Below are 24,944 nucleotides of genomic sequence, written 5' to 3'. Positions count from 1 at the left end.
ATTTAAATTCATTGTATACTTTGATTTTGAAGTATGTGTTTTAAAAATAAAAATGTCGTTGCTTTTCATTTATTTTAATAAAAGTATATTCAGTTTCATAAAAATGAACTTTGTTTTGCAAGTATAAAATTGAGAATTGAAAAAGAATTGTTCATATCATAACAAGAGACTGATTCAAATGAAGACCTCAAAATAAGGAATTCATTCATTCATTTTGCAAGACGATCCATCTTCTCAGTCAGGCATGAGGTTTCTTGTTTCTTCTGTTTTAGCCCCATAGCCCCACTTCCTTCATCTTATAAATTAATGGCACTGAGTTTATATTCATCTGATTCTCATATCCATTCCTTTATCCCCGACAACTAAGCTTCAGCTTCAGGTACCAACATGCATTTTCATAATTCTCTTTCACAATTTCTTACAGTATGAATGCTTCTTTTCTCCGGATCTTTGAATTGTTACTGATGGTTGGTTTCTTCCTGGATCTTTCAACATACATTCTTTATTTATTGCAATTAATGTGTTAGTAAGTTGCATGATCAAATGCTAGTAAACTGGTTTTGTAGTTAGTTTACAGCTATACAACTCATTTGGCAATTCCCATTTGCCTTAATCAGTTAATTTTAAATTTAGCTTTGTAACTATACAAGATAGGTTGAATTCAAGGAAGGAGAATACAGGAATGACTAAAATCGCAGAAGGTGAGAATGACCCATTTCCCCAGCTGGGGAGTGTATACAGAAAAGGCCCTGTCTTTGACCAACCTAATTTTCCTAGTAAAAATGTGGCTGCACAAGCCTGGAATACAGATACACCACTCCAAGTGCCTGTGAACGTTCCAATTTGATGCATAAACAGAAGGAAAAGATCGATGAGAATGATGATGATGATGATGAAGTGGTGTTTGCAAGCAGCGATGATGAAGAGTTATCAGATGATGATTTAGAGTTAGAAACAAGTGAGAGGAACCACGAGAGTTGCAAGCGAAACAAAAGGTTCAAGGCATTTTTTGACGATATGGATAGCCTTCCTATTGAGACATTAAATTCAACAGCAAGAAGGTGGCATTGCCCTGCCTGTAAAGGAGGGCCTGGAGGCATTGAGTGGTACAGAGGCCTACCACCCCTAATGCATCATGCCATGACAATTAAGACAAGAAGAGTGAAGCTACATCGTCTGTTTGAGGATATTTTTAAGGGAAAAGTACAAAAATAAACCTTGTGGTTATACCTGTTTTCGAACAACACCTATGTGGTTTAAAAGTTTGTAAAATGGTACCATGTACTTCATTCCGTTAGCAAACACATACCAAATTGACTAACGGTGTTAAAAGTTAAAGGAAAAAGAGTTAATTTGGTTCTTATATTTATTTATTTTATAATTAACCCACATTATTATCTAATTATCACAAATAAACCCCAAAATAAAAATTAAAAATTAAATACACCATCTTTTTCATCTTTTTAATTTCTTATTTTTGTTCTTGTTTCTCTCTCTTCTCTCTCCTCTTTGTTAATTTCTCTCTCTAAAATCAATTGAATTTGAAGATTTTTTCTTTAATTTCAAGGTGTTTACTTCGAATCCTAACGGTGACCATTCCGGTTTGAATTCAGATTTTCTATCAAAACCCGCCGGTGCCCGTATTTCCCAAATGAACGGTCGTCCACTCTTCTCTAATCCGGTTGCCAATTCCATCATCTGTGAAGGATTAATGTTATTCTGCCAACCAAATGATATATACACAACCGAACATTTTCTTTGTAAATCAAGCCATTTTAAGCATTCCGCCGTTGAAATTCCCGGTTTCTTCCCTACTCGTCGGAAACTTTTTCCAGGAAGAAGAGGCCCAATTGCCCATATAGGGATATTGGTATATTTCCTCAAACAATCCAATCCCAACGGTTCAGTTTCCTCAACTGTATTACATAACCATCCAAAAGACTCTAAGGAAGATGAAAACAGTGACTCCATTAATTGATATCCTGGATCAGTTCCATCTGTTTCTCTGAAAATCTGATCCAACTGAGTTACAAGAAAACGACAGCGTTTAGAAAATCCAGGCACGTTAAACTCACCGGAAATACTATTCAGAACGGCTGTCCTGTTTAGTAATGATATCATTTAGGGCTTGAAGAAATGGGGTTTTAAGGGTAGCTGATGCTAAAATAAGTTTCCCGATTTCTTTTTCAGATGAGAGGTTATCGGAATTTTCAATTTCCGGTGGAAGGCTGTGGTCTGTGCTGCAGAAAGGAAGTTCGACGAATCGGAATTTGGTAGATGATGATGAAGAAGAAGTTGAGATTGTGGAACGGAGGTCATTGATATTTAGTGGAGTATTTGCGATTGTGATTGTGAAATAGTGTTTTTGAATGAGTTTTGTTGCTAAGTCGAGGAAAGGAATCAGATGGCCTTGACCCATAAATGGTAACATTACGATGTAATTATTAGAATTTCCATCTCTAAATTGAAATTAGAGAATTTTCATCTCTAACAAAATACAATCAAAGCAAACACCTTGAAATTCAATTGATATTAGAGAAAGAAATTAACAAAGGGGAGAGAGAAGAGAGGGAAAGAAGAACAAAAATAAGAAATCAAAGAGATGTAGAAGATGGTATATTTGATTTTTAATTTTTATTTGGGGGTTTATTTGTAATAATTAGATAATAATGGAGGGTTAATTTATAAAATAAATAAATATAAGGACCAAATTAACTCTTTTTCCTTTGACTTTTAACACCGTTAGTCAATTTGGTATGCGTTTGCTAACGGAATGAAGTACATGGTATCATTTTGCAAACTTTTAAACCACATTGGTGTTGTTCGAAAACAAGTGTAACTACAGAGTTTATTTTTGTACTTTTCCCTATTTTTAATGAGGAGGCGCGTAGAAGGCGAATTTTGATTGATCCAAGTGATGTAGCCACTGGTAGTTGGGAAGGTCTGAAGGAGAATGTCAAAGATCATCAAATAGTTTGGCCTCCAATGGTTATAATTGTCAACACAAAATGTGAGCAGACGGAAAATGGAAAGGTAGTAGCACATGTTTTTCTTTTGTCTTTTTGGTATGATAATGTTGAATAACAGATTGAATTTGTATATCAGTGGAGTGGAATGGGAAACCAAGTACTTCTGGATCACTTCCAATCATTTGCTGGAAGAAAGGCCAGACATGCTTATGGTCCAAATGGGCACAGAGGGATAAGTGTATTGATCTTTGACAACTCAGCTACTGGCTACTTTGAGGCTCACCGTTTGGATAAGCATTTCAAAGCCCAAGGTAGAGGCAGAGATGCCTGGTTTAGCAATAAAGTTCCACGCTTTATAGCTGGGAGGCGCCAACTTTGTGGATACATGGCTTCAAAAGAAGATATGAATGACTTCAACCTGCATTCTCAAGGTCCTCTCTCTCTCCCCTTAGCCTCCTACTAACTTTGTGTCATTGTTGACTCTCTATATGTATTGATTAGTGAAGTCGAAGCTGAAGTTTCAGATGAGGTCCTATCAGGAGATGGTTGAGAGACAAATAAATCAGATGAATGAGAATTTACAGTGCAAAGATGAAAATGAAAAAAAAGCAAAAGCATGTACAAGTTCTAGCTGAAACTGTAATTTCCTTGAGTCAGAAATTGCACAACACTTGAGTAAGTAATCGTGAGATGAGGAAGCGAACTATTTCACTCGTACAACAGAACAAGGAAGAGGTAAAACTTTTCAAACTGCCAAATTGCTTTTATTGTTGTTTTGGTTCTTATAAAATGTTTTTTGGACAAAGCATTCCATGAAGCTTTCTGATTATGAATAATATTGGTGCATCTTTAGTTTGCTTAATTTGATAGCTTCCTTCCTAGATGCATAGATTATCATCTTGTTAATGCTTTTATGTTGCTATACTTTCATATGTCCATGTTAATGCGTTCTTTTTCAGTTGGATTCCAAAGACGAATTTTTGAAGGAACAACTCAAAGTTATCCATCAAGCTATAGATAAAAAAGAAGATAATTTTGACAAGTTACAAGAGGCAAAAATGGAGCAGCCAAATAAATCTCTTTCGGGAAGAAATGATTCAAGCAGGTAATTATAGATCCTTTTAGAAGTATGAAATGTTGAATAAGTTAATGGTTGTTCCTAAGTATGAAAATTTGATTATGAACAGGTCGGAAGAGATGGAAGAATTTGAAGAAGAGAGGAAGAAGGTGATAGCAATTTATGAAGAGAAGAAAGGTTTGGTAATGAAGAGATATAGGGAGGAGTTAGTTGAACTGGAGAAAGAGTTTGAAAATCAGATATCTCAACTCATGGAAAACTATACCAAAGATGATAAAACCACCACCAGCAGCAGCAGCTAGGAGCTACTCATTCGAGGGACAACAAAAACATAACTTTTTACTTGCATTTGCCGTTTCAGTCTGTTAAAAAGGTAGGGAAAATAAATACAAAAACAAAAGATAAAAAAGAGTACAAATCCAGAACTGATAACTTAACTTTTGTTCCCTGTTCTTGTTCTTGGTTTGTCGCTCAACTATAACCCAAGGCAATGCCATTTTTAGTATAATGATCTAGAGTCTGGGCTTTGCCTGCCTCAAACTTTAATAAATTGGGAAGATTATAGAATGCTCTTTCAATTTATTTATATACTCATGTTAATGCTACAAATATTGTTGGGCCAGGCTCAATATTGAATTTGTGAAAAAATCCCGTGTCTTTGTCAAATAGAGTGATAAGTATCCCACATTGCTTTTAAAGCACTTGGTTTCTTTTCGTTTTTTTTTGTTGTTTCTTTTTTTATTTATAAAAAAAATAAGGGAGGTTCCGCACACTTGGATGTGCTCTAAGTGGTATCCCACTTTTGTGAAACAGTGAGGACCTACCTCATATTTGACCACCATATGCGTGTGCCGCCGCCGTCCGTCCGATCCGGGTTGGTGTGGTGTGAACTCTATAATTTTTTATTGAAAAAATTAATAATATTTTTTAGGGATAAGTACAAAAAAAATGCGTGTAGTTTGTCTGATTTGCAAACGCGAACCAGTGATTTTTTTTTTTTACAAACAGAGTTATGTGTTAAACTCCGTTATAAAAAAAAAACGGATTTTTTACTTACACCGTTACTTTTGGATGATGTGACACTTTGACTAGGATTTTGACCAGGAGTAAAAAGGTATTAAAAATAAAATATCCCTAAAGAAAAGAATATTAAGAGCTCTTTTCTTTCTTTCTTCTTCCCCTTCGTTTTTCATTTTTCTGTATGCCTTTGTTTCTTCACAAATCTCTCATCCCATTAAAACCTTATCTTTGCAGTTTCCAATTCCGATTCTTGAGGAGCTTTTTTCATAAACTGAAAGGTATTGTACCCTTCTTCTGATTTTAATCCTTGTTTTCTAACACTTTTCGAGCTTGAAATGCGATAAAATAAGTAACTCATGTTTGGGGAAGATTTTCACGGGAAACAAACGTGGGGCTGAGGTTAAGTGGGCTTAGAAATTTTACTTTTGAAATTTTAGGGTATGCGTTGGTTCTTTGTAGATTGAATTTGAGTTTTGCGCTAATGATTCATTTTCCTGGCCTGGGTAGTTTTCAATTTATCCTTGTTCTTATTTTTCATTGATTAATTGTATAGGTAAGGGCTTAATTACTAATTGTAAGTTTGTTTCGATTTCCACCATTGTTGCAGGTTTATTAGCTTTCTATTGGAGCTGCTTCTCGATCAGGTTTATCATTTTCTTTTTCATGTCTGATCCTCTGTTTTTTTTGATCTTGGTGCTGAAAATAAATTGGTTTCAGGTTGTTGGATTTAAGAAGAAGAATATGATCAAGCTGATTTGATGTCTTCCTCTGAACCATCTTCAATGGAAAATCAGAAAAGCCTGGAAGAAAAGTTATGGATTTTTTTTGAGGGTTTGTAATCGAAAACCAGAGGAGTAAGAAATAGAAAAGCCTGATGAACAAAAAGCTACGGAGATGAAGATGGAGATTCCTTTGGTTTATATCGTTAGGTTGATCATTTTCTGCCTGTTTTTTGAGGGATAAGTGCAAAAAAAAAAAAAAAAAAAAAAATTAATTTATTAGTCCTTATATTTTGACAAAACACACTGTTTAGTCTCTGTATTTTCAAAAACACATGGTAAGGTCCCTAACTTTTTTCTCAATGAACTGTTTAGTCCTTCCATCTATTTGTTAGATTTTTTACCGTTTATGACTTCATAAATGACTAAATTACCCTTTACTATTTACCTTCAAACTTTAGAAGGGGAATTATTTGTATGGAGAACCAGAAAAAGAAAATACACAATGCTTACGAATTTGAACGATTAAGAAGAAAATCAAGAAGAAGAATACTCAAAGTTGATTTCAGATGCATTAAAGTTTAAAGCAAATGAAAAGAAGAACGCAAATCCAAATTGACTAATAAAATCTTCATGAGAGTTTAATAGCAGGGACTAAACAGTTCACTGATAAAAAAGTTAGGGACTAAACAGTTCATCAAGAAAAAGGTTAGAGATTTTATCATGTGTTTTTTAAAATATAGGGACTAAACAGTGTGTTTTGTCAAAATATGAGGACTAATAAATTAATTACAAAAAAAAAATGAGTGTGGTTTGACTGGTCAAAATCTTTACTGTTTTACCCCTGATCAAAATCCTAGTCAAAGTGCTATGTCATCCCAAAGTAACGGTGTAAGTAAAAAATCCGTTTTTTAATAACGGTGTTTAATACATACATCTGTTTGTAAAAAAAATCCACAGATTCGTATTTGCAAATCAGTCAACCCGCAAACATTTTTTTTTACTTACCCCTAATTAGAATGATAAAGATCAAAAAAAAGGAAATGCCTTTTTGAATCCAGTGGTTAGAATTAGAAAAAGAAGAGGTGAGTGGGCTATGGATTCCAGCTTTCTAGAAATTAAAGATAGCAGCTTGGGAATAGAAATTAGTAACTTGGAAAATGTAGTATTACTTATTAATAGACCTGTCAAATATTATTATTTATGGAAAATATAAATCACTAACTTGGGAATAGAAATTATAATTAATATAATATATTTATGTATTATTTGTGAAAAATTTACATATAAAAAACAATATGTTGTATTTCATCGGTTCGGTTCAGTTCGGTTTTAATGTAATTTTTGTAGAACCGAAAACTGATAATTTTTAAAAATCTAAACCGATTCCGAACCGAACAGTAATAAAACCAAATCAAAAACCGAATTTTAATGCGGGTTGGTTCGGTTTTGTGGTTTAAACCGTATTATGCACTACCCTACCGATAAGTACTTCGTCTTGCTGAGTTATATTCAGAAGATTTTTCTTATTGTGATCTAGCTCAGCTTAAAGAGGAACTCAACTTCATTTCTGAAATGAGATGGAATGCAACATTTTCTAGTTTGATAGATATTATAATTTTTGCAAAGAAGATGGTTTAAATGTAGTATCACTCTCTATTTCCTTTAACATATCGATTTATTGAGATGATTTTGATCTTACCAGTTGTAACAACTTTTGTTGAAAGATCTTTCTCTACAATGAAATTAATTACGACTGATTTGTGGAACAAGATGGGTGATGAATTTCTCATAAATTTTCGGATGTGTTATGTTGAGAAAAGAATTTTTATCGATAACAAAAATAAAGCAATTATATAAAATTTTCAGAATATGATATCAATTTTTTTTTATTATAGATACACCAATATTTTTTTTAAACACACAAATACTTTTTAATCCCATTTTATGATATCATTTTATAATATAATTTTTAATCTCATTTTATTGATATCATTTTATAATATAATTTATTTTTTTATATTGTTTTTTTTATTTATATATATATATATATTTTTTTTTTGGGTAAATAATTATAAAGTCCTTATGTTTTTGCTTAACATACTAGTAGGTCCATCCTATTACTATAAGGTCCTTAAGTTTTATTTTAATCAACTCTTTAGTCCTTCTATGTGTTTTTGTAGATGAAAGTCCAAATTGCCCCTAGTTATTTATATAAAAAAACTCATTTTTAATTTCAAATTTAATCGAAATAGTTTCAATAAAGTTTATGAAGTATATATATATACCAAAATTTATGTAATTGTATATACTAATCGTTAAAAATGTATTTTTATTCTCTTAAATTTTTATTTTTTTAATATAATGTCTTTAAACTAGCATTAAATATTAATAAAAATTTTAAAAAATCATATTTTTTTTCATTTATAAAATTTATTAGAGATAAATAAAGATTACTTTTTATAATTTATATAGTTTTGCTCTTGATAATTTTTGAAATATTTTTCATTCATTTTTTTAGTCAATAAAATTTAGGCTACTAAATTAAATTTCTATAATTATATAAAATTTAATAAATTAATTACTCAATATTGTAGAGATTATGCAAGGAAAAAAAACATTATAGAGACTATGTAATTTTGGTATTTTAAAATTTATTTGGTATAGTTTGACCATTGACTCAAACATAAGGACTAAGGAGTTGATGTCGGATCCTGACTTAGCCACCGGGTCATGTGATCAAACCCGTGAAAATTCAAGTGCCAATGGCAGACAATCGGACCTCACCCAAAATGGGTGGGTTATTCGGCGGATTCACGCCGGTTTTGGTTTGGTCCAGTACGAGGTTCCCTTATAAATTTCCCCAACTTCAAAGTTCAAGGCAGTAAAGCTTTCATAATGGAGACGGAGAGGACGGAACCAGTGGCTCTGTTCATGGCTTTCGGAACCAAAGGAGATGTTTATCCGATTGCAGTAAGCACTTAACATTAACTAATTTTACTTCCTTCTGGATTGGCAGAATCTATTTAGAATCTTCTTAGCTTCTCTTTGACGATAACATCTTCTATTTTTCGATGATTATCTCAATCTAGAAATGTTTGGCATTCTTAGTTGGGGCCTATTACTCTGTGAATCGAGCTCGTTTGAGCGCATACTTAAATTACTCTAGCATATCATTTTGCAAGGGCTTGTTAATGGGAATTTTGTTGCTTTTCTTGCCCATTTGAAGGAACGGTTTATTTTTCCTTCTAATTTAATTCATTGGCTTGCCAAGTAACTGGAGCTTATTTTTCCAGGCCATTGCTGCAGCTTTTGCTTGTGATCAGAAACAATATCACGTGTTTCTTTTAACACATTCAGCTCACGAGGTTTGCTTCACATCGCTCTTCAAAGTACCAAATTCCACAACTTCGTCTTGATCTCTCAAGAATATACAGTATATTTAAGAATATTGCCTGATTTAAATTGGCTATTTTTTTTGTCTAAAAGGATTCAATTGAATTTGAACTGGCATGGCAACCTCACTTCAATGCCACCTCGCTATTCTAAAGATGAATCTGACTGACATTGTTCAAATTTCAAATATTTCTAATAATGTTGAAGAAGTGATTTAGTGAGAAGCTCTTTAATTGGAATTATGTTTTACATGCAAATATGAAAAAAATTATTGTCTGTACTTCTTCCTTGTTGTATTATTTTTGTTTGAAACTGGTCAATTGATGGAATTCAGAGAAACAAAAATTTATCATAAGCTTGCTTCGAAGAGACATTATGTGTAAATACCATTACATTCGTGGCCTAAACTTTCTTGAAGTTTCCTTTGAACTGATTAATGATTTGCAACTTCAGTTTGTTTTTAGTTTTATACATTCCTTCTCTTTCCCTGTTTCAATGAATTTCCCAGTTACTTATTTCAGCCACTTTTGGATGTACTGTATGCGATAAAAAGATCTCCAGCCTCTACTTGGAACTATCCTCAAGAAAAGAGTACTTTCAGTTTCTTGAGAATGCATCCATTTTCTATCTGGATTATAAATTCATTTTTAGAGTTCACTTTCCAACTAGGTTAGTTTTTGATTTTCTACTTAGTTGCCCAAAGTTCAGTACTTTTGTGCTCAACTTGACTAATTAGAGCACTAAAGAATTCAGTTTGTCCTTTAACATAATATGTGCTTCACTATTTTATTACAATTTGTTTTTTTCCAATTCAAGCATTTTTCAAAAACTTTAGGGATATCATCCTTCTGACATATCCTCCATTTTAACCGAAAGTGATCACATTGAGCATTTCAATGGATGTTCTCCAACAAAAAATCCTTTTCCATTGTTACCAAAGTTGTAGCATTGTCTACATTAACAATGTAATTAGCATTTGGTTAAAACTATTGGTTTTGTTATTTGTGATTTTAACCTAGATGGGAAAATCGCTGTTGGCTATTACTTGCTGTTTACGTCTAGTTTAGGCTTTAGAGAAACTAGGTTGAAAGAGAATCAAATTTCTTTACATTCTTTGGAAGGCACGAGAAGTTACATAGCTTATCTTTTGTTAGACATGTCCAGCTTGAGTGGGGCCTAAAAATTGTATTATGAAAGTATTATAGTTCATCTATATCTCACCTGACTGTTTCAAGCCTCATAAAATTATTGGTTGATGCAATAATCTGAAGTGAGAGTTCTTGTTGATTTTTCGGTTCCAGCTCTTTGCATTTCTTTCCCCATTTATACTGTTTATAGGATGCAACATTACCTATACTAGTCTTTCTTAATTGGGGAAAAGAAATAACCAAGTCCCTTCCCTTACCTTCTTTCTTCTATCTCTCTCTAGAATTTCAAAGCCATGTGAATATAACATCTTTGCTCAACATATTGTATGAACATGCTGATTTACAGTTTTCTGACTGTTTTTGCAGAGCTTAAGATCTCACTTGGAAGACAGACATGTTAATTTTCTTCCTATTAAATCTCCACCTGTTCTTGCTATTTTTGAGAATCATGATTCAACAGGTTCATTTTTTAGAATTTCAATATTGTCGTTATATTATGAGGACTACTGATATGGAATTAGGATTGGCATTATTACTAAAAGAATAATTATTACCTGATACACATATTTTTTCTAAATCCGATGTATAATTTTTTTAGACTCACCAGAATCGGCTTTTTCACATCACAAAAGGATAATCTCAAGAGCACATAGGAGAGAGTGCCATTATGTTGTTGAAGGGATATTTGGACATCGCGCAACAGTAGAGGGTGATTTTATTGTGATTAATTTTTTTGCATTGGTAGTGGTGGTTGGATGCTCATATTCTAAATTTTTTCAAATACTTGAAATATGGCTGAGATATGTCTGGTTGCATTTGTAGAAGTATCACCTGATTAAGAAAAAGTTTTCTTTGGATACTGGTCCAGGAAGGGTGGTGCCTTGCAGAACTTTTTCGTGTTCGTTGTGTTGTTGCTGCTCCTTATGTGATTCCATACAGGTGTCTTTAGATAACAATCTTTAACTGGATTCTCTGGATAATTTACCACCGCCAACTGTAGTACATGTTCATATAATTCATTGCTTTCTTTGCTCTAATTGTTTCACAGATTTGATTCTTGCTGCTTGTTGTAGTTTAGTTGAACATTGAAATTCACTTGGTATTTTCTTGAATTGTTTAGGAGATCACATTGATTGCTTGGTGTATTTTAGTTGAACATCGATATTCAATTCAATGTTCTATTTTGGGGGATAAGGGCCAAATTTAACCCTAATGTATTCGGAAACGTGAAGATTTGACCCTATGAAATGGTATAAATTTACCCCTAACGTTTCCAATCAAGATCAATTTTATCCCTACATTGGTGGGCCTTAATAAGGAAAGGTATTTCGCGGAAATATATTGACATCATAAAGGACATGTATGAGGGAGCGTGCACGAGTGTACGTACCAGTGTTGGGAAGATTTGGGGATAAGGGCCAAATTTAACCCTAATGTATTCGGAAATATGAAGATTTGACCCTATGAAATGATATAAATTTACCCCTAACGTTTCCAATCAAGATCAATTTTACCCCTACATTGGTGGGCCTTAATAAGGAAAGGTATTTCGCGGAAATATATTGACATCATAAAAGACATGTATGAGGGAGCGTGCACGAGTGTACGTACCAGTGTTGGGAAGACCGAAGAGTTCCCTATTACGATTGGAGTGCATCAAGATTCCGTACTTAGCCCATTTCTTTTTGTCGTCGTTATGGATGAATTAACGAGTTCACTTCAAGACGGTATACCATGGTGCATGTTGTTTGCAGATGATATTGTGTTGGTTGATGAGACGAAAGAAGGGATGGATAGGAAGTTGGAACTACGGAGACAAACTTTGGAATCTAGAGGCTTTAAGATAAGCCGAAGTAAGACGAAATATTTGGATTGTAAGTTTAGTGATGGCAGAAGTAGGGAGGCAGGGACAATCACCCTGGATGGGAGGGTTGTCCAGGGCTTGAATTGCTTCTGTTATTTAGGATCTATTATTCAAATGGATGGAGAAGTAGATGGAGATGTTGCTCATATGATTAAATCTGGTTGGTCGAAGTGGAAGAGTGCTACAGGTTTCCTTTTGCGACCCCGACATGCCTAATAGATTGAAGGGAAAATTCTACGGCACGACAAGTAAACCTGCACTATTATATGGTACGGAGTGTTGGGTAGTGAAATACTGTCACATTCATAAGATGTCGGTGGCGGAAATGCGTATGTTGCGATGGATGTGTGGTCATACGATTAAGGATCATGTGAGTAACGAAATAATTAGGACAAAAGTAGGGTTACATCTATTGAGAATAAAATGAGGGGTTACATCTATTGGCCATGTAAGACGAAGAGCGCTTGATATGTCGGTTAGAAGGATTGAGGAGTGGTAAAGGGATGCAATAGTGAGAGGTAGGGGAAGGCCTAAGCAAACTTGGAAGAGGGTGATTGAGAGCGATATGAGTTTATTGGGGATTGGGGAAAATATGGTAGTGGATAGGACGGAGAGGAGGGAGAGAATTTATGTCGCTGACACGACTTGATTCGGTTTCGTATGACGGTTCATCTTAGCCAACCCCGAACCATTTCGGGACTAAGGCTTTGTTGTTGTTGTTGTATTACCAAAAATTTAAAAAGGTTAGTTTGGTTGTTATTTAACTGTCACACCGGATATTTCAAACATCAATTATGTTTAATATATTTAGTCTGTTACTAACACAGTTACAAAAAACCTATTAAAATGCTAACAACTAAGTCGGCCATGTATAAGTTAATCATAAAATAAATAAATATTGTCTAAGTGTCTAAAATGTTTAGTGAAATTTACAAAATCGCTTCAGTTTATATCGTTACACTTGTTACTGTCAAATAACTGTCATACCAGTCCGTTCAAATTTTCCATCAGACAGGGGTAAAATTGATCTTACTTGGAAAAGTTAGGGGTAAATTTCTACCATTTCAGTACGTTAGGTTCAAATCTGCACTCCCTCGAAAATGTTAAAGATAAAATTGGCCCTTATCCCTTATTTTGGGCTTTTGTTTTACTGATCATTCTGTTCTTCATATACTTGCAGTGCACCTTTATCATTTGAGTGTCAATTCAAAAGAGAGTTTCCTGTTCTTTATGAATATCTTCAAGAAGCTCCGGTTAACAAGGTATTTTCAACTTTTCTCTGCAAAAATCTTCTCAATCGTAGAACTAGACTTTAACAGTTGGTGGATCAAGTCTTGTTAACAAGCAAAAAGTAATTTGTATTTACTACCAGTACTTTTATTGTATTATATTGTCATATGATATGATGTGCAGTTTGTGAATATTATGGTTATTATTCTTTCTTCCATTGCAAGTAGGTTTGCTGGAAAGACGTGATGCATTGGATGTGGCCACTTTTTACTGAAATTTGGGGATCATGGAGAAGTGATGATCTAAATCTGAGCCCTTGCCCTCTTACTGTTGGTTCTCTTGAACGTTTTAATTCCTACTTTCATTTATTATGAGGAACTACTTCCTAGTAATTGACAAAGTTGAATTGATACTGCGTTGTTCTGCTCCTTATTACACGTCTGAGCTCATTTTAAATTCCTTATTTACTGAATGAATGCAGGATCCAGTAACAGGTCTTCCAACTTGGCATGAGTGGCCTCTATCTCCCCTTCTCTTGTAAGTCATGCTTTTGAATGTTTAATACCTAAATAATTTTTGTCTGTAAGTGACAAGATAATCTATATGTTCTATTGGGCTCAAATTTTTATCCAAAATCATAAAGATAGACACCTGAAGGAATTCATCCCAGTGTGATGGAGCGCGGAAGCGCAAAATTGCAGATACAAATTGCTATGAGTATTCTGAGAATTCCCAAACCGTAACACTTTCGAACCTTGTTGGTTCTCAAAGAACACCCAAGGTTGCCGATAAAATGATAAAAAATCAATGGTTAATGATTCTGTTAATATCCACTACCAAAGATCATCCCAAACTTGTTGATTGTAAGAATACCTAAGAATGAGGAAGATCAAAGAAAAACCTTACAAAATGAGAACGTTACATATTTATATGGCACAAACCCCTAAAAGATAATATTAATAAAAGCTAAAATATTTCTAAGGTATAGTAAAATACAAAAACAAAATAAACAAATTTAAAGTCTGCAACTTTATCTTGATGTGGTCCATTCGTTGTTTATCCTTGGAGAAGATTCATTTGGCCTTATAAAAGATGTCTTTTGCTTCGGTTCAACTTTGGTGTCATCAGTTTGGCCTTGTCTTTGAAGTGTTTAGCCTTGTCTTTGAGGTTCCACTTCTTCCTTTAGGTCCGGTTTGGTCTTGATAGGTTTAACCTTGTCCACAAGTTGTTCAGTCTTCTTTGTTGGTTGTAGAGCAAGGAGCTTCAAGGCTGCATCATTCTCTCTGGTTTGGAAGGGCCAGCCTTGAACTTCAAGGGATGAAATGGTACCTCCTTGATCAAACACCAAGGGAGCAAAAGAGAAGAAGCCCAAATAACCATTTCACCCAAATCTATCTTAAACTTGAATAAGTAGAATCCCAAATAAAACACAAACTTGAGGTGAGTGACCTTAAACCTCATAAGCATTAACTCCAATCTTTTTAAATCCATCAATTCCTTTCATTAAACATTGAATTTTTAACCTCAATCTCTTTTTGAACCTCTAACGTCTGACACATCAAAATCAAACCCATTAAATATATCTCCTTGAATGGGTTGAAACAACAAAGTTTTCAAAATCCTTTTCATACACATCACACATAGCAACTTGAACACCATCAACAACAATATTTTTTATCACACAAATCAGAATCTACTTCCATAACGCAATAAAATTCTTCATCACATATTGGAGGTGAGGAGAAATTGAAGGTCTTACCTTAGCCAAGTTGGGATCGCGGTCCTTCTCATAGAACAATTTTAGTTTCTCCTCACTGAAAAAGAATTGTCCTCTTCATTTTGAATGAACCAAAGGGCGAATCAAGCTCTGATACTAGAGGTGGAAAAATTACAAACGATACAAAGTCGGCACGTAATTTTAGTGTTCGGGTTTACCATAGTAGGTAATATGTCATTTTTGGGTTGACACGAAATTGACATGAATTTTTGGGTTGGATTAGGATTGACATGCTAAATCGAAAATGACACGAATATTTAAAAATTATTATCATATTCACTCGTGATTTTACATGTCACTTTATTACCTGCAAACACGACTCAAACCTCCCATATTTTTCGAAGTCATCCTTAATAAAGATAGTAAAGAAAATGTGACTTGTAAACACATTACACGAGCCCAACATGATATTGGCAGATTTTTGGATGGTTACCATTAACATGCTAATCTAAAAGTGACATAAAATATTTAGAAATATTACCATATCCTCACATATTTTTAAAAATCACCATTAACATAAGTACATTGTAAAATGACATGTGACCCAAAAACACGATACAAAATCGACACCGACCCAATTAGGTTAATGCGATTATGACTCGAAAGTTTTTGGCTTGGGTTAGGGTTGACTCATTCGAGATTAACCTGATAATTGATGCGACACGAGCACGAACATGGCACGAACCCAATAATTGCCACCTCTACCTGGTACCAATCTGATGCAACACAGAATCGCAAACTTGAAGATGCAAAATTTTCTAAGGGTCGATATCAGTACTCAAGGGTAACAACTCATTCAACTGTTCAAAATTTTGCTTAAGTTGCATAAAGTAGGTCTAATCCACATAATTCGAACCGGTCAATTTGTGTTCGGTGATCTTAGGAGGAGACACTAGAATAATACTAGTAACCACAATATTACTAGTTTCACTATTCTAAATAATGACCACAAACACAATAAGCAAAAAATAAACCGGAGTGTTGATGTCCAAGCAGAAACAGTTACAGAAAGCAGAATAATCACGGAACTACCACAGACGATAAGGTTACAGAATCCCAAAACTGACCAGACGAAGCCGAAGCCGAAGGAATCAACCGGCGACGGAAAGGTGGCTGGACGTTCCGTCACTTGCCGGCGTGTGGACGAGTGTCACTGTCTGTCAGCGGCACTTGAGCTTCACTCGCCGGTTGGATTGGCACCGAAAAACAGGAGAACGCTGATCTGAGCAAGGGCAGCCTACTGGAAGGGGGCGGTTAAGGGTACTGGTGGTCGGAGATAGGTGGTTAGAGAAATAGATGGAACCCTAGGTCCACAAAGAACGTGCGCACCGTCATGGAACTGTTTGAACTAAAAGCTCGAACTGATAGTTAAGGCCCAATCATATATCTTATATTAATCTCTGACACACCCTCATACGCAAATGCCCCTTGGGCTTGCAGCTTGTACAACACAGGCCCATCCTGCCATGTGTTTTCAATTCCACATATTAATGAGGTTGCCAGGACTCGAACCCTTGACCGTTTGGTCCTAGAGGCTCTGATACCATGTCATGGAACCGTTTGAACTAAAAGCTCGAACTGATAGTTAAGGCCCAATCATATATTTTATATTAATCTCTGACACGCACACTTGGGCAAACAGATAGAAACGAAAACTAAAAGTTTGCACACAAGGGAAGCTCTGATACCATTTAAAGAACAATAGAGAGATTGAAAAATGTTATTGTGTACATTATTGATTAGTTATATATATTTATACAAAGAGGTAAAATGCTAAACGGGGGAAGCTAATAAATTTACGCCTATAATTAAGCTATTGACTATTGACTACAATTAATGTATTGATTATACTATTTACACCTATTCTCACACAGCTGTTCACATTATAAATGTAACAAAAATGAATGGCTAATGTTGGTTATGTGAATACCCACTAACCAAGCTTGTTGATTCTATGAATACTGAATGAGGGAAGAAAACTCAAAGGTTTCTTAAATTTGATTTTAATAGATGGTAAAAAATCCCTTACAAAGAGAATATTATATATTTCTGGGGAACAATACCCTTAAAGATAATACTAATAAAAGACTAAAATATTTCTAAGAAATAGTTCAAAATAAGAACAAATTAAACAATATAAAGTCTGCAACTGAAGACATCTTCTGGTTTGTTTCGGTTTTGATGTCTTCAGTCCGATATTGATAGGTTCGGCCTCATCCTAGGGGGTTTGGCCTTGTCTTGGACATCTTTGACCTTGTCTTGAAGGTTCAACTTCTTCCTTTAGGTTCTGTCCAATTTTAATAGGTTCTACCATGTCCATAACTTGTTTGGCCTTCTTTGTTGGTTTTAGAGTTAGGAAGGAGCTTTGGCTGCATCATTTTATCCGGTTTGGAGAGGTTCAGCTTCAAACTTTCAGGGTGACATTTTCTTTTTCACTGTTAGTTCCTGCCAATTCATTCTTATTGAATTGGAGGAGGTTCTCAAAGTAAGAAAGTAATAAGAAGTGATCTGAATTGAACTAAACATTTCTGAGTGATCATCTTATGGGACAAGCTCTCCATTGCAATTTCATTTCTCATTTACTCTTTTCTTTTCTTATGTTAAACCAAACCCCACTTTTCATTAAGAAACAAAATTTTTTATTGATAGATATCTATGTCTAATAGTGTAATACTTCTGGAACAGGTATGGGTTTAGCAAAGAGATTGTTGAATGCCCAGGTAACTTCTTTTTCTCCTTGAGTGGGAGTGTTCTGAGCTATTAATACACAGTTTCCTTGTATAACTGAGGATTAATTTGTATATATATATACTGTAGCTGCAATTATATTATGAAATACATTCTTCTTCCCAGTTCTTATTACACTACTGAACATTGTTTTTTCACATCCCACCTACAAATTACTTTTGTTTTTCCACATATAGGCATACTCATACAGAAAATAAAAAAGTAGATGAGGAGAGAGAGAAAGAGAGAGAGAGAGGTATTTCAGAAAATAACTGGGTTTATTGAGGCCCCTTTCTCCACCTGCTTCCCTTAGTTTTTTTTTTTTTTTATATATATTCATTTAGTCTTTTGATGGTATCTCTTCTTATGTAGCAATGAAGCAACCTTTGTATTTCATTTAGTCTTTTGGAGATATCTTTTTCCATCACTGTTATTTTGCTAATTGACACAGATTACTGGCCACCAAATGTTCGTGTATGTGGGTTCTGGTTCCTGCCCGTTGAATGGAAGTTTTCATGTAAGACGTGTGGAGACTTTTCAGCACTTTTTCCTTGTGGGACTGGGAGTTCTGGAAAAAGAGTTGGACTTTGTGCAGCTCATGTCAAGTTGGAATGTTTTCTGACTGCATCAGTACCACCTGTTTTTGTTGGACTAAGTTCTGCTGGAAGGCAAGTACCATAATTGTCAATGTTCTACCAAAAACATGTCGAACAATATCAGGTTATGGAGCTAACAAAAAATGTAGATCGGGAAATTGGACATTATTCAACCAACTGGGCAGTGTAGCAAGATTTATATTCTAATCATAATTAGAATGCCATTGGCCATCTTCTCATATATTGTGCTTCACTTTTCCTTTTGCAGCATGGGCTTTTTGAAGCATCCTCAAGCATTCGTTCGGGTTATTCAAACCGTGTTGGAGATCACAAGTTTCAGATTTATCATTTTCACTTCTGGTTATGAACCTTTAGATGATGCTCTAAGAGCTTCTGCCACTGAAACTTCATTGGTGGATAAGAAACAGTACAGTGAAGAGGGGATCTGTCTCTTTGATGGCCGCCTTTTCGTTTTTCCTGGGTAGGTATTTTCCAATATGCTAACTTGCCAAAGGGGATCCACATTTGTTTGGAGGAGAGTTTTCCCAAGTAAACTAGTCAAGCTAGTGCATGTAGTTTAACTGCTGAAATATCTGCAACTTTAGATCTTAGCGGTTACACGACATGCACTAACTGGTTTTACTTGGAAAATCCGAAATTTAATTCACACTCATCTGTTCTTTTCGATTATGTTACTTAGAATCAATACATTCTTATAGTATTGGAAACTGCCTGACCAGAGACCCATTCAAACAAGGAGAGTAAAAGCCTAGAGCTATAATGCTATGTAATATCGTAGAACTTTCATGTGATACCACCTGTTGGTTTATGACTTAAAATAAGCACACTGAAAGTAGAAGCTGTTTGGCTTACAGCTATTCTAGTAAAATGTAAGGTAAAGTCAAACTTAAAAGTTAAAAATAAGATAAAATAAAGAGATTTCAAAACCCTTAAGTTTTACCCTTGTTTTTTAAAATTTTAAAAATACAGGGGATGTATGGGAAAGGGAGATAGACGCTGGTTTTGCGAGGATTTTTTGGTAGATTGCCCTTTTTATTTATGTAGCAAGGCTTTCAGTGTTGAACTGGATTGCATACTGTAAAGGAACCAATTGAACTAAAAGCTTAACGTGATAGTTAAGGTCCAAGAATAGCTTTTATTATTATCTTTAACACATACCAAGCTCATTCTGATTTCCATTAGGGATTGAAAGTCCTAGAGAACCCTAGATTGAGTAGAAGACCCTAATATCCATTTTTGCGTTAAGTAATCTTACATATGCTTATAAAAATGTGTCTTGCTTGGGGCCAACCTATGAACCACAAAATTGATTTTTAGGAGAAAGAGGCACTAACATCCTCTCCATAAGTTTACTATTCTAGTAATTGATTGTCTTTATGAACTGACATCTTATTATTTTGCAAACCAGTATGATACCATACAACTGGCTTTTCCCGAGGTGCGCGGCTGCAGTTCACCATGGGGGAAGGTGACTTTTTAATTATACTTAGTTGTGATATTAAAATAGAAGTACATTATGCATCATAATTACTTGTCTTTATTGATATATTAGCGGATCCACTGCTGCAGCACTCAGTGCCGGAATTCCTCAGGTTCGTTGCAAAACTAAACCCTTTTATCTTTATCTTCCTTGTTGTACATCTCATGCCATATAAGGACTTTTTTCCCCAAAAGTTTCTTGGTCTGGATAGGCATGCTTTTATAGAGGGCATTTCGAAGAGGTTAGGAACAGTTTTAGGCTTACCTGGAAATCTTAGGAAGAGATATGATGGCTTATTATTACCAGTAAAAAGATCTTTGCAAACGTCTGAGTGAAGTTCACTAGATTTTCCATCTCATGCATTGACTATCTCTAAGTTATGCTATACAACTCAGTAGCACAGGTTAAAAATCCTTTCCATTTTTGGTAACTAGTAGGATTTTCTATCGAATTCCCTTTTTAAAAAAATTATACACTTTATTTGTGAATTAAGGGTCAAAACTGCCCCTAAAATTGGCAGTCAAGATTAATTTAGCCCAAATTAAAATGTGTATAAACTCAGCCATCAAGTTGGCAATATTTGACAAATTGGCCCAAATATAATCAGTTTTAATATCTAAAATTTGTAAAATTTGGGCTAATTTGTCAAATATTGTCAACTTGAGGGATGGGTTGATACTTAAACTTCGATTTGGGTTAAATTGATTCTAGCTGCCAATTTTAGGCGTCATTTCAACCCTTAATTCCTTTTTTTTATTAGAGTAGAGATGGAGGCCGGAAAGGAGAAGGAAACTCTGAACACCCCAACAGGTTGGCATGAACGACCCTTAATTCCTTTATTTGCAGTGAAATAATACATAATCAAACCACAATGCATATTTCTTTTTCATATCATTGGGGGAACTAATATAAAACTGTGTTATAATCATTCTTAAGAAATTGAAGAAATAAATGGTGGAAGAGATGTGCGTAGGTTACTATTTGTTTATCATTCCGTTTTCCATTTTAGTTGTGCTTATTTATCTTTCTCTCAAAATTTATCAAATCAATTAATATATCGATCGTCAATATTTTATGGCAGGTAATTTGTCCGTTTTTATTTGATCAGTTCTACTGGGCTGAGAAGATGAGCTGGCTTGGAGTTGCCCCAGAACCAGTTAAAAGAGTCCATCTCGCTCCAGATAAAATGGATGACATGAGCATCAGGGTAGCTGCAAACATGCTTACAAAATCGATAAAAGATGCGTTATCTTCTGAGGTTAAGTCACGTGCTTTAGAAATTGCTCATAGGATCTCTCTTGAGGTAATCTCCTTCTATTTGATGGCATCAGCTGTGTTTTTTTATGTATGAAAGGGGGATGTTGTTATATTCTGATCCAAGCCCTATTTGTTTTCTTATAGCTTTCTCAATTAACTAATTTCAAAATGTTCCGACAAGAATTACACAAGTCTGCAACCATATGATAACTAAACAGTTCCAAAAATATTTTCATATAGCATTTGCCATTTTGACATGCTATTGTCATAACCATTTTATGTTCACCTCTTTTTTCAAAAGTGATAAGTTGCTGAATATGAGAAGCAATCAGTAGTTTGGCTGGATAGGCTTTGGCTTTGGCTTTGGGCCCACATTGCCCCACATAAGCTCAAGTCTAACCTTGCCTGTAAATGTGGACTCTAATTTTGTCCAAGTGCAGCTGAATAGAAAAATACACATTTTTCACTTGTATTTTCCAATAATTTGGGAAGGCTTGATTGGTTGCCTTACCAAAAATGAGTGTCAAGCTTGTAGGGAAATTTTGTTGGATTTTGATCAGGTTCAGACTTGCTTGGATGCTGGAGGTTACCGATCTATGCAGATGTGACCTTAATATGAAAGCGGCTGACTTCCAGATTTTTATTGATTATTTGCAGGATGGAGTTATGGAAGCAGTGAAGGTTCTTAAACAGGAGATGGATTGTTCAAGTTAAGTGGTCTGAGGAGTTGTCATATGATGCTTCCAAAACTGTGGGAATAAATGTTGCCTTTCTAGAGCTAGCCTTTTTTCTTAAAACAAATTGACGATGTTTTGAATATTGATATGATTTAGAACAGTAGAAAGGATGAAAAATATTCCCACACTTTATTCATTGCAATTCAGTTGCTTATATACAAAGATCTAACTAACAAAGCCATTTGTCAATACAACATACTATTCATTCTTGCATATTCATCCATAGGTCAAATTGGATATGTAATTATTGGGATAATTGTTGGAGACACAAAAGCTGGATATGCAAGTATGATAACTTATATGCTCTTCTCTATCTCCATGAATCTAGGAACTTTTGCTTGTATTCTACTATTTGGTTTATGTACCATAACATTCTATTAGACACGAAAGATTCTTTTTTGGCTCTCTTTAGCCCTATATCCCTTATCCCGCCTGATTACAGTATACTAATTCCAGTAAGTAATTATCTTATCCTAACACTCTCCCCTCAAAATGAAAATGGTTGCAGATGAACAAAGCTTCATCTTGGACAAAACACAACTCATTTTGGAGGATGGCAGTAGTGGCTTGGTAAAGATATTAGCCAACTTACAAATGTGTATCAATGTGAGGTGTTGTTATGAAGCCTTCAATAAGATAGAGTAGTGAATTTTAATTCGAAAATCAGATTGTTCATAGAAAATAAACTTATTCAAAACTATTATAGATGCCATATTTTTATATTTGGGTTCTGCATATGAACGACTCATTGTAGATTGACGTTTTGATTTGAACTGCATAAAAGAACCATAAGATTTTGTTACCTTAACATTGAAATGATGATGACAAAGACAGTGCATATATTGACTAAGTAGTTAAACTTAAAATGTAATGTTTGGCCTGGTATAACTTAGATACTGATCCAGTTGAGAGTAAAGTTGCCCTTCAATAGTTAAGTTAACAATAGTGGGAAGAAGACTAGCTGTTGTATTTGCTTTATCCATCAAACATCTTTAATCAAATCAATGATGAATTTTTGTTGTGTAATGCCTAAGAAATAGTGAGCAAATCTTAGATCTTCAATGGTGTAAGAAGGATAATGAGATTAAGGGAAGTATCTACAGCTGAAATAGACATGAGTAAAAAATCATTTAGCCAAGCAGGTGGCTTTCTGATTCGACCTGGTTTAAATGAGAGGGGAATGTCTGGTCTATTTTAGTTTGAAAGATGGGAAAGCACAAGGGAAGCAATGCTCATGAAATTTGACATTTCTAGATACTTTCAGTTTAGTAGAAAGTTAAACTGTGTAACCTTTATGAGACGTGTTATACCTTTGGGGGGAAAAAGAAGAAGCTCTAGAGAGAACTTGTTTTTGTGAGGTTCAACATGGATATAATAACACAAACACCCAAGAGAACAGAATAAAGAGAATTGTAACCTGGTATTCTGTGGTGGAAGAGTTTAAACAGGGCATTTCCAATTAAGCACAATAGTACATTATTTGAGGGGTTGATGTGTGAAAATGGGTGAAAACTTAGATCAAATTTATTTTCTGCAGGAATGCAGTCACACGAAGTGTGGCTATTCCACATGGTGTGTGACTGCTTAAGCTGAGGCTAATTAGCTTCAACCAGTAGGCCACACAGTGTGTGGTGTAGCCCACACGACGTGCGGCTGTACTACTGAGCTTTTGTCTTCTAATTTTTAATTCACACGACGTGTGACTTAGAAAAGAGGGGCAAATTTGCCCTTTCCCCCTTAAGACCAATTCTTTCCATTTTCGTTTTTATTTCATACGACATATATGCGACTCCATACACCGTGTGAACTACATTCACATCATAAATATTTTTGGATATTAAGGGTTTATTTATTTTAATTATGATTAAAAATAAAAGAAGGAAAAATAGAAAAAAGAAAAAATGAACTAAATACATATAAAAAATGGTTTAAGGAATTCAAACCGATGCTACATTTAAAGTCGGAGTAGCTCGACTTTCTCGTGTTTGTGGCTATTGTAGGGAATCCGTGTTGGAAACCGATGGATCTAAACCCTTACCATTTCGAAGAGTTACTACTTGACCAGACTCTCTATTTTTGGACCATTGGTTTTGCTCGGTATTGGTCGGGAGAGACCCTAGTTTCTCTCATGCTGTTGATGATTTAACTGAGCCACTTGGTGGCCTAGGTCCTTACAAAAAGCCTCGTTATCAGCAAGACAGATTAAGATATCCTTGTGCAAGGAAGTTACCGTTTGGTCTTGATGATTGTTAGGTGGTTTTGCTCTCCTTGGCCGTTATGTGATTGACCTAGCCCTCGCTCCCTGTATTCGTGATTAAAACCGGATGGGGGCTTCTATACATTATGATTATTGACGTATGACAAGTTCGGGTGTTGGTGTTGATTCCTCCATCCGTTATCACTGTTATTGTTATTGTGGTGTGTGCTCGAGTAGGAGTTTGGATTCGAATTGTACCGTTGGTTACCTCCTACATAACTTACGCTTTTGGCATCACCGGCAAATGGACTACCTGCTTGACAATCGCTCCTATGATGATCGCCACCACAATGATTGCACATGAAGACCTGTGCACTTTTATTGATGCTCATTTGTGCCATTAAGGCATCTATTTCTTATTTATTTCAACCATGGAACTCTTTGGAGCCTCGTTTTCCATGACAAACATTTGGTGTCTCGAAGGTCCGACGAGCCGATTCTCTTGCCATTAGACATTCTTCCTAGCGAGCTCGTACACATCACTTGACGACTTTCTAAAAAGGTCCCCACCTGCAGCATAATCTACAGTTGCATGATTAATGGGAGTCAAATCGTGATAGAAAGTACTTACTAGGTCATGTTTTGGAATGTCGTGATGCGGACAACTCCAGAGTAATCATTTGAATCGAGCCTAAGCTGTATGAAGGGCCTCACATTCAAGTTGCTGA

General features: G+C 35.0%; 1 protein-coding gene, 1 long non-coding RNA gene and 1 pseudogene across 4 annotated transcripts; all 3 read left to right on the top strand.

Annotated features, from left to right (window-relative positions):
* The first annotated feature begins 682 nt into the window (after nucleotides 1–682).
* On the top strand, nucleotides 683–4,349 carry LOC136227155 (protein SUPPRESSOR OF GENE SILENCING 3-like; annotated as a pseudogene).
* An 860-nt stretch (nucleotides 4,350–5,209) lies between these two features.
* Nucleotides 5,210–6,088, top strand: LOC136226802 (uncharacterized). Its single transcript, XR_010687864.1, has 2 exons — nucleotides 5,210–5,345; nucleotides 5,675–6,088. It is a non-coding gene; the product is annotated as an uncharacterized lncRNA (long non-coding RNA).
* Nucleotides 6,089–8,569: 2,481 nt separating this feature from the next.
* On the top strand, nucleotides 8,570–22,324 carry LOC136226313 (sterol 3-beta-glucosyltransferase UGT80B1). Of its 3 annotated transcripts, none has more exons than XM_066014712.1 (15): nucleotides 8,574–8,759; nucleotides 9,083–9,178; nucleotides 10,697–10,790; nucleotides 10,929–11,071; nucleotides 11,199–11,269; nucleotides 13,375–13,456; nucleotides 13,652–13,753; nucleotides 13,906–13,961; nucleotides 17,887–17,921; nucleotides 18,380–18,596; nucleotides 18,793–19,005; nucleotides 19,954–20,013; nucleotides 20,098–20,137; nucleotides 21,107–21,328; nucleotides 21,940–22,324. In XM_066014712.1, the coding sequence occupies exons 1-15, from the start codon at nucleotides 8,685–8,687 to the stop codon at nucleotides 21,994–21,996; spliced, it is 1,563 nt and encodes a 520-aa protein (XP_065870784.1). In that variant the 5' UTR covers nucleotides 8,574–8,684; the 3' UTR covers nucleotides 21,997–22,324. The 3 variants fall into 3 exon arrangements, with proteins under 3 accessions (XP_065870786.1, XP_065870784.1, XP_065870785.1); XM_066014713.1 differs by having other exon boundaries at nucleotides 8,575–8,759; nucleotides 9,083–9,154; XM_066014714.1 differs by lacking the exon at nucleotides 21,940–22,324 and having other exon boundaries at nucleotides 8,570–8,759; nucleotides 20,115–20,137; nucleotides 21,107–21,266.
* Nucleotides 22,325–24,944: the final 2,620 nt, after the last annotated feature.

Source organism: Euphorbia lathyris, chromosome 4, assembly GCF_963576675.1.
Source record: "Euphorbia lathyris chromosome 4, ddEupLath1.1, whole genome shotgun sequence".
NCBI lineage: Eukaryota > Viridiplantae > Streptophyta > Magnoliopsida > Malpighiales > Euphorbiaceae > Euphorbia > Euphorbia lathyris.
The sequence above is the reverse complement of the archived record's forward strand: the minus strand, read 5'-3'. Positions and strand labels throughout refer to the sequence as shown.

Coding starts and splice junctions, on each gene's coding strand:
- LOC136226313 (XM_066014712.1), top strand. CDS start 8,685: ATGGAGACGGAGAGGACGGAACCAGTGGCTCTGTTCATGGCTTTCGGA. Junction 9,179..10,696: donor GCTTCACATCGCTCTTCAAA/GTACCAAATTCC, acceptor CTGTTTTTGCAG/AGCTTAAGATCTCACTTGGA. Junction 11,072..11,198: donor TGATTAATTTTTTTGCATTG/GTAGTGGTGGTT, acceptor ATACTGGTCCAG/GAAGGGTGGTGCCTTGCAGA.